The following is a 16,040-nucleotide window of genomic DNA, read 5'->3' on the forward strand; positions in this document are numbered from 1 at the left end:
TCTTTTTGATGTTAGCCTTCCTAGTGGGTATGAGGTTATTATCTCATTGTGTTGGTTTTTTATTTGCATTTCTCTGACACTGTTGAGTTAGGTTTGTTTTTGAACACGTATGCGTTAAGGGATACTTCTAAACCACAGGTAGGCTAGGTTGAAGATTATTATAATCCCAACTTAAATTGATTCCCAGTTACCATATATTGTGATTCTTATCTCCAAGTCCAGTAACTTAGCAAATTTTTAACGCAGTCTTATGTCCAAATTCCCAGTATACCAACACAGATACCTGTTTCTCTCTCTGGGTTACTATTTCCTGGTGTTAATTTAAACTAAGAGTAATGTAATTAAGCCTTATATATAAAAAATGCCAAAACTTTGACTCCTGGTTGACAGACAGTATCCTGAAGATGTTGATGTTGAGCTTTATAAGACACTCACCTGTGTTAAGTAAAAGTTTGCAATATACTTATATGAGAGTAACCATAGGAAACATGCTAAAATAAGTGAAAATGATTTTTTAGATCAGGAGTGGTGATGAAAAATGTCTTTTGGATCTGAGCCCAAAAGGATATTTAAATCCTTGGTTCCTTTGAATTGTCTTTACTAACAACTCACTCAGATTCTGAAAGGAAGGTGATTGAATTTCAGTGATAGCCTTCATCTTGCCATGCAGTATAACAGATACTATTATAGTTTAATGGGTCAGATATAGTATGTAGTAGAGAAGTGACCCAGGTTTCATCTAGCAGTATAGCCAGTAATTATAAATGTTCTGGTTTGAGTGCTTTAATTACATAAATAATCCACTGTGGAGGGATTTGTTGAGGTGCTTAATGAATCATTTCTATATCTGCAGATAAAAGTCATAATATTTTAAAATTTCATTTTTGTGGCTACTTATAATAATGTGTGGCTGCTGTTAGCATACATGTAGGCTAAGATCATCGTAATTGTGATTGTTTACAGCATATTGTAAGGAACCTATGTGTGAAGATCTATATTGGTTATTTTTAATGATTCATGGTGGGGAGTGGGCATATTTGAACCCGAGGAATTTGTAAGCAAATTATAGTCCTTGTTCCCAAATAGTAAGATTATATAGGGACTACTTGGTTAGTGAGGATTAATGCAACTTTTAAAAGTGGTTGTAAAGACCTAAATGTAAAACACAAAAGTCCTAGAAGAGATTGGGTAGGGCAGTGACTTTAGGTACCATACCAAAGGTCCTGTTCATGAAAAACAGTTGATAGGCTGCACTTCATTAAAATTAAAAACTGTAAATGGCTGTCAAGAAAATAAGACCGTAAGTCACAGACTAGGAGAAAACACTTGAAAAAGACACATCTGATAAAGGATTGTTATCTATAATATAGGAAACTTTTAAAACTCAGCAATAAGAAAACAATCTGATTTTTAAAAAGTGCAAAAGACCTGAGTAGATATCTCATTGAGAAGATATACAGATGGCAAGTAAGGCAACATCATATATTATTAGGGAATTGCAAATTAAGATGACATGCCATTATATACCGAGAAGAATGGCCAAAATCTTAAACACTGACAGCCCAAATTCTGGTGAGGAAGTGGAGCAATAGGAATTTGTGTTTATTGTTGGTAAGGATGCATAATGGTACAGACAATTGGTAGTTTCTGACATAGCTAAACATTTTTACCATATCATCCAATAATTGCACTCCTTGGTATTTACCCAAATAAATTAAAAACATGTCCACACAGAAACCTGCACAGGAATATTTATAGCAACTTTAATTGCCAATAATTACCAAAACTTGGGAGCAGCCAAGATGTTCTTCAGTAGGTGACTGGATAAACTGTGGTACATCAACACAATGGAATATATAGTTCAGCACCAAGAAGATATGAGCCATCAAGCCATGAAAAGACATACAAGAACCTTATATGCATATTACTAAGTAAAAGAAGCCAATTTGAAGTGCTACATACTGTATGCTTCCATTTCCATGACATTCTGGGAAAGACAAAAACTGTGAAGACAGTAAGATCATCACTGGTTTCCAGGGATAAGTGAGCAGGGAAGGATAAATAGGCAGAGCACAGAAGATTTTTAGGGCATTGGCACTACTGTCTATGGTATTACAGTGTTGGATATATGTACAAAATCACAAATGAAACCTAATGTAAACTACGACCTTGGGTGATGATGTGTCACTGTAGGTTCATCCATTATAACAAATGTACCACTTGTGCTGGGGGATGTTGTACTTGAGTGGGGACAGAGAACACTCTTTACTTTCTGCTCAGTTTTAGCATGAATCTGAAACTGCTCTAAAATATAAAGTTCATTAATTTCCTTCTTTTAAAAAAAGTGTCTGTAAAGCTATTTGGCTTTTCAAATATTTGAGTTCCTGCTTAGTGCTATGCTGGGTAATGCCTTCTGAGAGGTCATGGCTCAATGGAAAAATTTAGAATCTAATGGACTCCTAGGAAATCTTGAAAAAAAACATAGTGGTTCCTAGGGATCCCTGGGTGGCGCAGCGGTAGCGCCTGCCTTTGGCCCAGGGCGCGATCCTGGAGACCCGGGATCGAATCCCACATCGGGCTCCCAGTGCATGGAGCCTGCTTCTCCCTCTGCCATTGTCTCTGCCTCTCTATCCCTCTGTGTGACTATCATAAATTTTAAAAAAGAATTAAATTTAAAAAAAAAATAGTGGTTCCTGTTCTGGGCCTTGTGAGGTTTCTGATGTTCAGACCTGACTCTGTCATGATTTCTATCCTGCAGTCTTTTAGAACTAATAGTTTGGCCGAGTGTAATACTTACCTATGTATTTGACAAATTCATATCTCTTCAGAGAATGAGATAGTCTAAGCTTTGTTCTTCATTGATGCTTGAAGATTGCTGTTGAATAGAGAAATGAGTAAATAGGAATATGATTTGCAACTTACAGAGGTTTGCTTTTTTTATTGTTGTTGTGTGTTCTTACTTTTTAATACCATATGCCATGATTAAAGACCATCAGAATTTCTTTTATAAGGCTTCTAAGAATTAGTGGTTTGGGTTCCAAACTTGTTTATCTGATAAAGTTGTATGTTATGCATTCTTTTTTTTTTTTGCCAAGGATAATTATGCTTGCTCATATTTAGGTTTTGTGCATATTAGGAGGATATTTAAAATTTTTAATTTACTCTCTAAATAAGGAATATAGTCTTATGGTTCAGAAATTAAAATAATATAAAGTTTGCATTGAGATTAGCCTGTTTCTACTCTTTGTCTTCCTTTCTTATAACTTCTGTAGATGACCACTCTGCTTGTTGATCTTTCAGTGCTTTTTAAAAAAGATTTATTTATTTATTTTTTGAGACAGAGGGAGAGAATCTCAAGCAGACTCCTTACTGAGCCTGATGCAGGGCTCAATCTCAGCACCCTGAGATCGTGACCTGAGCAGAAAGCAAGAGTCGGATGTTGAACCGACTGAGCCACCCAGGCACCTCTATTTCTTAAGTATTCTTGGTCCTAGATACCATTTTATTTTGCTCCTGTGTATATCTCTAAAAAATATAGATGCTTTCTTAAATCATGAAAGTGCCATTTATTACACTCCTCCAAATAGCTAGAATGGTAAAGAAGTTGGCTATGGGACCAAGACCATCAATTCAGCCTAAAGCGTGCTCTCAGCAATTTGATTATAAAAGGCTGGGGGTTTATTTCATGCAGGTGGTAGTTTATCGCAGGGACCGTAACTGACCCCCGCTGAACTAGATACACACCATGGAGGTGCACAGCAGCCGGAACTCTTGCTGAGCTCCAGTACCCTTCTCTCACCACTAGTTATAGTCAACATAAAAACTTTTTAAATTTTTAAATTCTTTTTTTTCTGAGAGCTAAACGGACGTATGAGTTTTAAACAAACTGTCCATCAGTTTTTGATGTGTGGCGGAATCTTTTCAGATGGACTCCTAGCATTGAACTCACACTGTTTGTTTAAAGGTCTTTGACTTGCGTCAGTGTCACCGGCAGATGCAGCAGCAGGCGGCCACCGCACAGGCTGCAGCCGCCGCCCAGGCAGCAGCCGTGGCGGGAAACATCCCTGGCCCCGGATCAGTAGGTGGCATAGCTCCAGCTATCAGTAAGTATGCTTTTGGTTTTTTTTGTTTTGAAATGTAATAGTTGGCATTTTATCTGGATTCATTCAGTTGATTAGCTACTTTAGGCAAAAATAGAAAACTAATTTTTTTTTTCCTGGGATAATAACATTTTTGAATTTTAAAAAACTGTTCTTCTGTAATAGTTGCCCTTTGTCTAGGACCCGGTTTTCATTCGTTTTATATCAAAAAGGGAATATGGGATAAAGGAGAAAAAGGGGGTTATTGTTAGATTATATTGATCAATCTCCCATGGTTTTTTGTTGTTGTTGTTGTTGATGCTTTTAATTCATGCCTCACCAGCAAGGGTGGGTTGTAATCACTGACGTGCTTGGCTTTGTTGTAGAAGGAAAGCATATTTCAATTTCCAAATTAGGTACTTCTCCAAGTTTTTTTTTTTTTTAAGTATGCTAAGCATGGAGAGAAAACTAAGTGAGGGTGGTATTTTGATAACTTGTAGACTTTTTTTTAATTTTAGGGTAAAATTGAACTGTGTGCCAGGTTTCACACTGATGGGGAATTTTTTACTGCAGAGTTAAACTCCTGACTATAGACTTTTATGATGGAAACACGTGGCACCCATCTTCCACGTCTGAAGGCATAACTAGTGATTCATTCAACCCCTGTTCTTAACCTCTTCAGTGTGGTAAGCAAATCACACTGGCTAAGAAAACTGCAGTGGCCCTGCAGGTTTCTCTACAGCACATGCAGACTCCTCCCATTAGATTCACTGTGATACTGATGAATGGAGATTGACTATATGACTGTATGTTCTGACTGGAAAATTAGCTGCAGAATCTGCCTTGTGACTTATGTTCAGGAGTTTACAGTGTAGAGATAGATAAGACATACTCATTTAGAGAGTTTGACTTTTTAAAAAAAATTTGAGCATCTAAACCACTAATTTGCTAGTTTTGATGTTACAAACGAGCTTTCACTAAAGAATCCAAAACTGCTATGAAATTTCTCATTCTTACCTACTGTTCCCCCCCCCCCCAATTGAGTAATTGCACGGTGTCTCTGTGACATTGTGACCTTGAGAGACATCATCTGGGTCGTCCAAGGAGTCTTAGCGGAACCAGGACCATCAGCTTCTCACTGTTAGTCACGTCTGTCTTTGACCTAGGCTGCTTAGACAGACAGTAAGGTTCTTAGAACCAGCCTGTGGACATGTGCTACCTCGTAAAAACAAGTTGTTTTTTTTACCCTTCACCTCTACTTCTAAAGAGAGAAATAGGTGGGGTGTTGGTGGATTGTGGTAACTTACTTTACGATGGCCAGTAGCTAGAAGACTCGTGTGGAATGTGAATCGTGTTAACCAAAGGTTTTCAGTCCCTGTTGATACAGTGTAGATCTACACTTACTTCTTGGCACTTTGACAGGGAAGTTATATGCTGGGGAGCATGGAGTAAAGAAAGCTGGTCACTTAATAAGGTGTAGGGAGGATGGAAGATGCCAGCTTGTCCCTCTGACATCTTCCACATCTTTTCCATTAGGTTTGTCAGCGGCTGCTGGCATTGGTGTCGATGACCTTCGCCGCTTGTGCATACTCAGGATGAGTTTCGTGAAAGGCTGGGGACCGGATTACCCAAGACAGAGCATCAAAGAAACGCCTTGCTGGATCGAGATTCACTTACACCGGGCCCTCCAGCTCTTAGATGAAGTGCTTCACACCATGCCTATTGCCGACCCACAGCCTTTAGACTGAGGTCTTTCCCTGTTGGGCCCCTTACCATGGTCAGGATGGTGGACTATAAAATACAATCCTGTTTATAATCTGAAGATATATTTCACTTTTGTTCTGCTTTATCTTTTCATAAAGGGTTGAAAAGTGTGTTTGCTGCCTTGCTCCTAGCAGACAGAAACTGGATTAAAACAAAAAAATTTTTTTTTTCCTATTTAGAACTTTTCAGGCATGGCTCAGAGCTTAAAGAAAAGGAAAAACACATAAAATCCTCACCAGTTATGTATGAAGGAATCATTCCAGTGCTGGAAAATTTAGCCCTTTAAAATGTCTTAGAGCCTTTTATATGCAGAACATTGATACGTGTGTTATTCTACAGAATCAGTTCAATATTGCCGATTTTAAAGGAGAGAAGTTCTCAAAGTTAATTCACCTATGTTATTTTGTGTGCAAGTTGTTATTGTTGAACATACTTTACTCCAAAATGTTGTGCCATGTGGGTGAGTTAATTTTACCGAGAGCAACTTCCCTCTGTGTTTAAAAAATAAGATAGTAATGTATTATAACCTTTTATCCAAAATATTTTTTTGCAAGTTAAACTAGTGAAGACGATTTCAATTCAGATAGCCTTGCAACTTCAATTTTATTTTTGCCAAAGGCAAAACACTAATCTGTGTGTATACTTAGAATTCCTTACAATTACCCACAAAGAAATACCGTTTAAAATTACATGTGTTATCCCTGTTGGATAACTATTTTATCAAGAAATAATTCTTTTGCCCTGTTATACAGTAGATGTATTCTATATTTCTAGGCACAGGGTTGGTCACTAAGACGCCTAGAAGAGAAATTTCTTTCCTTCATGAATTCATAAGGAAAGGTTTTGTATTTTTAAAAACACTAAAAGCAGTGTCACTCCACCTAATATCTCACTGTTCTGCAAAAATGGCAATGCTTAAACTAAGTGAGTATTTTGGAAACTGCTAAATTCTATGTTAAATACTGTGCAGAATAATGGAAACATTACAGTTCATAATAGGTAGTTTGGATATTTTTGTACTTGATTTGATGTGTGACTTTTTTTTCGTATACTGTTTAAATCATGTATGTTATGACATTGTTTAAAATTCAGTTTTTGTATCTTGGGGCAAGACTGCAAACTTTTTTATACCTTTTGGTTATTCTAAGCCCTTTGCCATCAATGATCATATCAATTGGCAGTGACTTTGTATAGAGAATTTAAGTAGAAAAGTTGCAAATGTATTGACTGTACCACAGACACAATATGTATGCTTTTTACTTAGATGGTAGCATAAATAAAACCAAATCTCAACATACAAAGTTGAATTCTAGGTTTGATTTTTAAGTTTTGTTTTCTTTTGCACTTTTGAGTTCAACCTCAGAAGCAAGACACCTTCTACTAAATGACAGGCAGCAGCCAGACTATCGGGCAGCTTTGGTTTCCCTCACACTCTGCCAGGACTTCCCCACGGACATTATGTATCAAGTGTAGAGTTGGTTGGGATTTTTTTTGTTCAGCTTTTATTTTGCTGTAGCAAAACAGGCCTGATTGTCTACAGGATAAATAGTGTGAAGTAAAACCAAGGGTCATCTTTCAGATGCTTTCACTTTTTGCTTGGAGGGCCTTCTTAAGTGTAATAAGATTCTTTAAGGTGTGTTACAAGTTTGAGATTTGAGAAGCACTATGCTTAGTAGTCCTCCTTCTGTCAACTTAAATGGATAAGTCATCTGCGTCCTTGGTCAGAAGGTCTTCTGTGTAAGACCGTTCCAGAAACCACTGACTTTGCTTATCGCTGTGATGTAAACACAGATCTTGATCCAAGCTATATGTCTTTTGTTTTAAAATAACTTCTCTACTGGCTCATTTGAATTCTTGAGTACTTAGAGGTACTTTTGTTAAAGGCCTCATTTTAATCTGTAAAAGTTTGGTGATTTAAGTTTTATTGGCAGGTTTGTTTGGTTTTTTTTAAAGATATCTTCATTCTCTAGAAATTGCTGACTTTAGGTCTGTTTTACTGTGAATGAAGAATAGGAGTGCAGGGAGAGATTTTAAAAATTCAGATTATTTGATTAGGATCATTAGCGTGCTAGGATATCATCTGTTGCCTCCTTTTCTCCTTTAAGGAAGGTTTTCATGTTTAATCATCTGGGAAAGTATGTGGGAAATATTTACTAAGAAGTCTGTCTTTGAAGCCAAACCACCCGTCTTGGTTTCTTTCTGCTAAGAGCCATAATGTTACTACCAGTACGTAGGAGTACTTCTAGTTCTTAATCGCTTTATATTTGTACCTAGAATCAGTCACGTGCTTTTGAGAACACACCTAGTATGTCAATGATCGGTTATTCTGAGAGCTTAGTTGTTAAACAGTATTCCCATTTCTTAGAGGTAGTCATCTTTGATGAGTAAAACTCAAGAATCACTAGGTTTAAAATTTCATGGCTACTTTAGGGTAGGATGGTTTCTGTGGTTCTCAGAATCTGATTATTATGAGGATATGGTTCTGGATAGATTTTCTCTAGCTATTTCCTATCTCAAAATGTTGAATTTCATTGAAAGCTGAGTGAGAGTTGAACCAAGTACCTTTATAATCCAGTATGAGGCCATTCCACTTTGGTCCAGTGCCTTTCTGTGCGTTATCAAAGGGAATCCTTAATGGTGTTGCCTTTATTTTCCAGGGAGTAGATTCTTTTGTGGGATATAGCCTGTCTCATTTTTTATAGTATGCTACCCCTGGTGTACAAAGATAACGATAATAAATCACTGCCATATAACCTTGTTTTTCTAGAAGCACGGCTTATTTGTATCGACCTACTCTCCTGCGATCACCACCGTAGGTTAACAGGCTGGGTGGTCTAGGTTAGGGATTACCACACTGGAATTATCCAGGTAAACTGAACACATATTAGCTGTGTTGTATTTCAAAGTTGAAAATCCATTTTTGTGGGGAGGGGTGTGGCGTGAAGGGGGGATATTTGTAATAGAAATTTTGAAGGCAAAATCAAATGCTCTGTCTTCTGATGATAGACATCTTACCTAGTTAAAAGTTCACTGCAGTCGTCTTCTTACTTTGACCATCTGGAGAAGGGAAATCTTACATTCTCCCATGGTGCTCCTTACGCATCTATGGAGGTGAGATATTTCTATTCCTGCTTTGGTGATGACCGGTTAATAGTCACTCGATAGCTATTATGCAGAATTAGATTAGTTCACATCTTTTTTAGAGCCTTTTGGAAAAAGCAGTTCTCTTCTGACTAGGGCAGGATCATTTTTGTTGATAGTGTTCTATGGTTTGCTCCCTTCATCGATAAGTCATTTTACTGGCATTTTGTTTAACGATAGCAGATTGGGAAGATGACGAATTTTAGGTTGTTGAGGTAAATGAGTATATGAAAGCAATTAACCTGCAAAATCACCTAACGGCTGTGTAGTAGATGGGGCTGGGCTAAGACTAGCAGGTAATAACATGAAGAAATACTTTCTTTTTCTTTCTTTTCTTTTCTTTTCTTTTCTTTTCTTTTCTTTTCTTTTCTTTTCTTTTCTTTTCTTTTCTTTTCTTTCTTTTTTTTGTTTCAGCTTTCAAAGCTCTTTATTATACTGTTTCTCCCTTGATCTCTACAGTAACCATGTGAGAAGGGGTTAGAGGAAAGGAAATGCTTTTTTTTTTTTTCTTTCTAAAGGCAGACCTCCTCTTGTCACAGTTGCAAATAGCGGTCTGTAAATAGTTGCCTAAACTCTTCTTTGCAAAGGTCATAGAAGACAGGCTCTGAGAATCTTCTGCGCAAGCCTCTCTATTGTTTTCTGGCAACTAGGTTCTCTCTCCCGAGATGTATCAGGAAGGCTGTTGTATAGGGTTAGTGGCCACATTCGTAGAAGCATCCTCGGCTCGGCCTCGTCCCCAGCACTTGTCCCAGTGCTGCCGGGTTGTCTGTCTTGTTTATCTGCTGTCACTATGGGATGGAATTTTCTGCATTATCCAGACTTGCCTTATTTAAGCCTTAAACCCTTTATTTTAGCCATTTTTTGGGGGGTGGAGTTATTTAATATGTATATCAGAGAACATTCTAGGCATGATGTTCCTTTTGTGCCTAGCTGTCTTTGTAGATGCCCGGAGCTGCTAAGGTTTTTGCCTTGATAAACCAGATGGTTGTATAGACTGCTATGGTTCTGAATGTTTACTTTTTTTTTTTTTTTTAAACACACATACCCTCCAGTATTGTCCCCTTCTGACAGACCACTTTGTGTGTGCCTCCCCTTAGGAGCTTCTTCTTTTCCTTTGTGATTCATTTTTCCGACTTCTTGGGCAAGAAAACCAGATAACCAGACTTACTAGAACTACCTTTGAAACATGAGGACAGACTGGGATGGGTCCCAAGAAACTTCCCTGTCAAGCATTGAAGAGGCCTTCAGTGCTTTGGTGTCTGACATCGGTTTGACTGCTTAAAATGTTTGCTGGTTCTTGGCTGAGTTCCAGGTAGTCGAGGTAGGGAGAAGTGGGCCATATTCATATTTTCCCCCTTTGAAAGATTTGGAAACGTTTTGTTGCTTCCACCTCAATGCTGTTCATACAAAAACTGGGGTCACAGGACTCACTAAATCATCATCAGTTGTCAGAGGCAGTTCCGTTGCCTGGAGAATACCAGCAACAACAACAACGACAACAACACAATATGCTTGGGGAACGAGAGGGTCATTTTTGTTTGTTTGGGTGTCCCCTTCTGCGCCCTATCTTCTGACTTTCCTCCTCTACAGATATTTTTGACCTATAGGTGCCTTTATGAGAATTGAGGGTCTGAGATCCTGCCCCAAGGAGTCGCTAGAGTCATTGCTGATGTTTTCAGGGATTTAAACATCAGACTTGAATGAATGAACTGTTTTCCTCCCTCCCACCCCACCGCTCTCTCCTCCTTCCTGTCTCTCTCTCTTTCTCCCCCGTAGGAAGGATTGAGGTGAAGACAATCATTTCTCTCTCTCGACGTGGATCGTTTTCTCAGTAGATCTCAGAGCCCATGTTGTTGTTCATCCTGAAACTGGTGGCTCTGGGCGGGTACCAGGCACGCCCTGCCTGGCTTGCTCTCTGCCACTCATCTGATGTGTGACCTCGGGCAGGTCATCTACCTTCCCGGGCCTCAGTTGCCTCATCTGTAAAATGAGGGAGTTGGACTAGATGTGTTCTTCCGGTCTGAAATCCAAGTGACCTTGCCTACCTTGCAGCAGGCTCTGACTTCCTCCTTCCTTTTGCTCTGCTGTTTGAGGGGGCTTTGTACTTATTTCCATGTCATTCAAATGAGATTAGGCTTGATATTTTATTACTATTCTCCTATGGACAAGAAGTTACATAATATGTCCTTAAGACTTAAATTTAACCAAAGGCCTAGCATCACCTTGGGGGCTGCAATAAATACTTAAAAAAAAAAAAAAAAACCGAGAGCAGGGGAAACACCTTCATTCTATTTTCCCATCATCTCTAGCGAAGGTTTCGTGAGACTCTCTGAGTCCTGGCATTCCAGCTTTGGGCTGGTATGTGTGCCCCGCCATCCTCTTCAGTGCTGCGTGCTGGTAATTGCTTTTCCAGCTAAAATGAATGGAAAAGTTAACTGTAAATGCCTAATGATATTAGAGGTCATTACTTCTGGTCTTTGGTTTCTTATCTCTTTTATGTTCAAAACAGGGAAACTCCTCTGAACCGCGTCAGTTACAATGGTTCATATGATGGAATTAAAAAAAAAAAAAAACACCACCAGTGGATGATCATTCACTTTATTCTTGGCTCTTTTTAGGTCCATTTTGATTAGACTTTTGGATGGAGCGTTCCTTTCACAGTACTTTTCCAGCCTATTCTTGGAGAAGTATAATTAATGAAGTTGGCTTTTTCAAGGACCTTGAGAGCCTGCCTTGGGAGTGGGTCAAGGGGTCGGGGGTTGGGGAGTCCTGGTAGAGGCCAGCTCTGTGATAGCTGGAGAGGAGGGAGTGAAACCAACTGCTGTTGCCATGGCTGCTTGTCATTGATAGAAGGACTCACGGGCTTGGATTGGTTAGAAGGCTAAACGGAGTCAAGAAACTTCCTCCAGGTATGGGGTTCTGGTCAGTGCCTTGGACATGTGACTTAAGGGGATAGCATGAATGCCTGTAGATCATGCAAATCGGGTGGACTGCAGAACCATTTGGAGGAAGTGGCTGGGGGTTGGGGATCGATTTGGTGGTGGTATTTTACCAACTCTTGTCTCTTCCCCTGAAATCAGAGTAATGCAGCTATGCCAAAACCCAGAGAAGAGCCACACTTAGCTTCTGCTTTTGGGAAAACTGGTCAGCTAAAGCCCCAGTAGTTCCTTTGCGGCTTTCTGTATACTTTTGCCTGGTTGAAGTCTGTGGCTGAAAAATAGTTGAACCTTTCCTGAGAACTCTGTAACAAAGTATGTTTTTGATTAAAAGAGAAAGCCAATTAAATCATTATGTGCTCATTCTTTTTCTTAAGCTCGTGGATGTCTTGAATCTGGAAAGAGTTCCTAATCACTGGGAGAATTCTCAAACTTGAGGACGACCGTTTCCTTCACTGCTTTGTGACCACTGAAATGGAATATACAGCATTTCTGATATGACCGTGGAAGAAGAGTCCCCATTCTTTTCCCATTTCTAAAAGGAGACAGGGTGGAGAGATGGTGGTTGGAGAAGAGGAGGATGCTAGGGGATGATGAGAACCAAGATGCTTAAAGGAGAGGCAGACACTGAAAATCGGAGGCCATGTCATTGCCCACCTAAGAATTAAGGAAAGCTATTAGCTCCCTAGTTCCCTCTTCTCTGAAAAGGGAAGCAAGGTGGTGGTGGGGGGGGGGGGAGATGAGATCAGGTAAGATGACTCTGTGGCAATGACTTATGAATTGCATGACCAAATCAGTATTTTCTTTCTGATCTTGTTGACCTGAGTTCCAGAGATATTTATTAGGCTGAGAGACTTGTTCTCACCTCACCTAAAGTTTATGGTATTTTATTTTAAAAGGTTAGAACTCAAAGTGGGTAGTAGATTGACATTCTTTGGGAAAAAATAAAACTTTTTTTGTGAAGCACTTAAGGATAAAGGGCAGTTGTATGTATTCATCTCTGCCCTTTGCTCTTGAATCCTAATTCTTTCTGCTTTATTCCATGCCCTGCCTCATCAAAAGTCCCACAAATGGTAACCTCAAAACCCCAAATCCCCTTCAAACCCTTTCTGCCCCCATCAACATGCTTTTCCTTCACCCCTTTCTGTTCTAAAAGAGGAATTATTTTTGGTTCTCTGCCATACTTTGGGGATGGCACCCACTTCTATATTTTGATGTTCTCTTGAGCCACCACTTGGTCTCAGACAGGTAGGATGGATTCAGAGACCAGAGAATTTTATCTCCAACAGATACACCCTGAAAGAATGGCTAAAGGAAGTTCTCTAAACAGAAAGGAAATAATAAAAGAGGAGAAATGGAAACTTAGGGGGAAAAAAATGCATGGTAAGCGTAAATACAAAAACAGTAGGCTTTCCTTTTCATCTTGAGTTTTCTAAATTTATATTTGCTGAAGCAAAAATTATAACACTGCCTAAGGTAATTCTAAATGTATATAGCGGGAATATTTGAAACTACTGACAAGGCTGTATAAAGAGACATTCAGAAATACTAAAGATAAAATGCAATTATAAAAAAAGCTCAAGTATCTTACAATAGGCAGGAAAAAAAGCAAAAAGTTAAAATGGCAGACTAAGCTTTAACATACCAATAATTACATTAAATATAAATGGTCTAAATATGCTAATTAAAAGACACTTATTGGCAAATTGGAGTAAGAAACATGATCCAAGGGCGCTTGGGTGGCTCAGTCAGTTAAGCGTCTGCGTTCAGCTCAGGTCATCATCTCCAGGTCCTGGGATCAGCTGGGAGTCAGGCTTCCTGCTCAGCAGGGAGTCTGCGTCTCTCTCTCTCTCTCTCTCTCTCTTTCTCTCTCTCTGTCTCTCTTTGTCTCCCCTCCTCTGCCCCTCCCACCACTCGTTGTCTCTCAAAAAAAAAAAAAAAATTTTAAAAACACGATCCAACTCTATAGTGTCCACAGGGAACACACTTCAAATAGAATGATATTGGGACGCCCGAGTGGCTCAGCGGTTGGGCACCTGCCTTCGGTTCAGGTCTGATCCCAGGATGCGGGATCCAGTCCCACATCAGGCTCCCTGTCTGGAGCCTGCTTCTCCCTCTGCCTGTGTCTCTGCCTCTCTCAGTCTGTCTCTCTCATGAATAAATAAATATCACAAAAAAAAAAAGTACAATGATATAGGCAAGCTGAAAGAAAAAGTATGGAAAATATATATCAGATAAAAATCAAAGAAGAGCAGTAGTGGCTATGTTAATACCAGATAAAAGATTTCGGAACAAAAACAGAACAAAAAGCAGAAACAGGGACATTATGATGGTAAAGAGGCTAATCCATCAAGATCTAGTAATCCTTACTGTGTGTACACCAAATTTCACAGAGCTGTAAAATAGTAAAAAATGATAGAACTGGATGGAGAAATGAACATCCACACTGTAGTTGGAAACTTCAACATCTTATTTATTTATTTAATTTATTTATTTAAAGATTTTTAATTTTTATTTAAGATTTTATTTATGAGAGACAGGCAAAGACACATTTCTCTCATAAATCATCAAAATAAAGAAGTCACCCAACACCACCACCAAAATGCATATGCTTGTCAAGTACAAACATATCATTTCAAGATAAACTATGTCCTAGATAGACTCAAAACACAACAAAATTTAAAAATTGAAATTATGAGATATTCTCTGACCGCAATGGAATCAAACTAAGAATGAATAATAGAGAACAGGGGATCCCTGGGTGACTCAGTGGTTTAGCATCTGCCTTTGGTTCAGGGCATGATCCTGGGGTCCTGGGATCGAGTCCCACGTCGGGCTCCCTGCATGAGGCCTGCTTCTCCCTCTGCCTGTGTCTCTGCCTCTCTCTGTGTGTCTCTCATTAGTAAATAAAATCTTAAAAAATAATAATAATAGAGAACAGGAAAATCTCCACATAGAAACAAGAAGCAACGTACTTCCAAAAACAATCCATGGATCAAAGGAGAAGTGTCAAGGGAAATTAAAAAAAAAAAAAAGACCAACATGCAACACACTGAGCTGAATGAAAAGTTAAATTAAAGATACAAATATTTGCGAGATACAGCTAATGCAATAGTGAAAGGGAAATTTGTGGCATTAAGTGCCCTACTAGAGGAGAGAAAAAAATCTCAAATCCAGGCTTTCACTTCAAACACCTAGAAAAACCGAAAACAAGCAAGTAAGCAGAAGGAGGAAATTAAAGAGCAGAAATCAATATAGCTGAAACAAAAGCAATAGAGAATACCAGTGAAACAGAGTTGGTCCTTTGGAAAGATTAGTAAAATCAACAAACCTCTAGCAAGACTGACCAAAGAGAAGATACAAATTACCAGTAAGGGGAATAAAACAGGATATCACTTCCAGACTCTGGAGACATCAAAAGATAAAAGAGGGGGGAAGAAAACCCCAACAAGCACAAATGTCTCAACTTCCATGATTTGACATCTAATTTTCAACAATTTGTTGAAAAGCAAACTTTTACAACTCACCCAATATGAAATGAATCATTTGAATAGCTCTATAGCTATTAAGGAAATGGGATTCATAACTATAAATTCTCCCAAAAGAGGGGCACCTGGCTGCCTCAGCTGGAAAAGCATGTGACTCTTGATCTCAGGATTGTGAGTTCGAGCCCCACATTGGGTGTAGAGATCACTAAAAAAAATAAACTTAAAAATTTTTTAAAAATAAAATCCCAGAAATGAAATCTCCGGTCCCAGATGGTTTCACTGGAGAGTCTACCAAACAAAGAAGAATTACAATAATCATAATGATATTTTATGGTAATGCCAACCACACAGTCTTCCAGGAAATGGAAGTGAAGGGAACACTTTATGAAGCTAGTATTCTGCTACTAAACCAGAGACAATGCAAGAAATATTACCCATGAATATGCGTGCAAAGAGGTCCTGAACAAAAGTTTAGCAAATAGAATTCAGCAACATGTAAAACGTACAGTGGTGGCAGGGGGCTGAGGAGGGGATAGCTGGAGGCGAGCAGGTGTGAAAGTGCGAGGGCAGCATGTCTGGATTGTCCCTGGGGGTGTCTTGGTGCGGACTGCACGAGGCGTGGCCCCGGGCGG

General features: G+C 39.0%; 1 protein-coding gene across 4 annotated transcripts in view; it reads left to right on the plus strand.

The window, feature by feature from the left end:
- SMAD4 (SMAD family member 4) overlaps positions 1 to 12,269 on the plus strand; it is a 54,393-nt gene extending 42,124 nt beyond the window's left edge. For 3 of the 4 annotated variants that reach the window (XM_041739862.1, XM_041739861.1, XM_041739863.1), the window contains 2 exons: positions 3,965 to 4,103; positions 5,616 to 12,269. In XM_041739862.1, coding sequence (XP_041595796.1) covers positions 3,965 to 4,103; positions 5,616 to 5,827 — 351 coding nt within the window. In that variant the 3' untranslated portion in view covers positions 5,828 to 12,269. Of the gene's footprint in view, positions 1 to 3,964; positions 4,104 to 4,652; positions 4,766 to 5,615 lie in introns of all 4 variants that reach the window. The other variant, XR_005985511.1, reaches the window with a different exon arrangement.
- Positions 12,270 to 16,040: the final 3,771 nt, after the last annotated feature.

The sequence above is a fragment of the Vulpes lagopus genome, chromosome 24 (assembly GCF_018345385.1).
Source record: "Vulpes lagopus strain Blue_001 chromosome 24, ASM1834538v1, whole genome shotgun sequence".
Lineage (NCBI taxonomy): Eukaryota > Metazoa > Chordata > Mammalia > Carnivora > Canidae > Vulpes > Vulpes lagopus.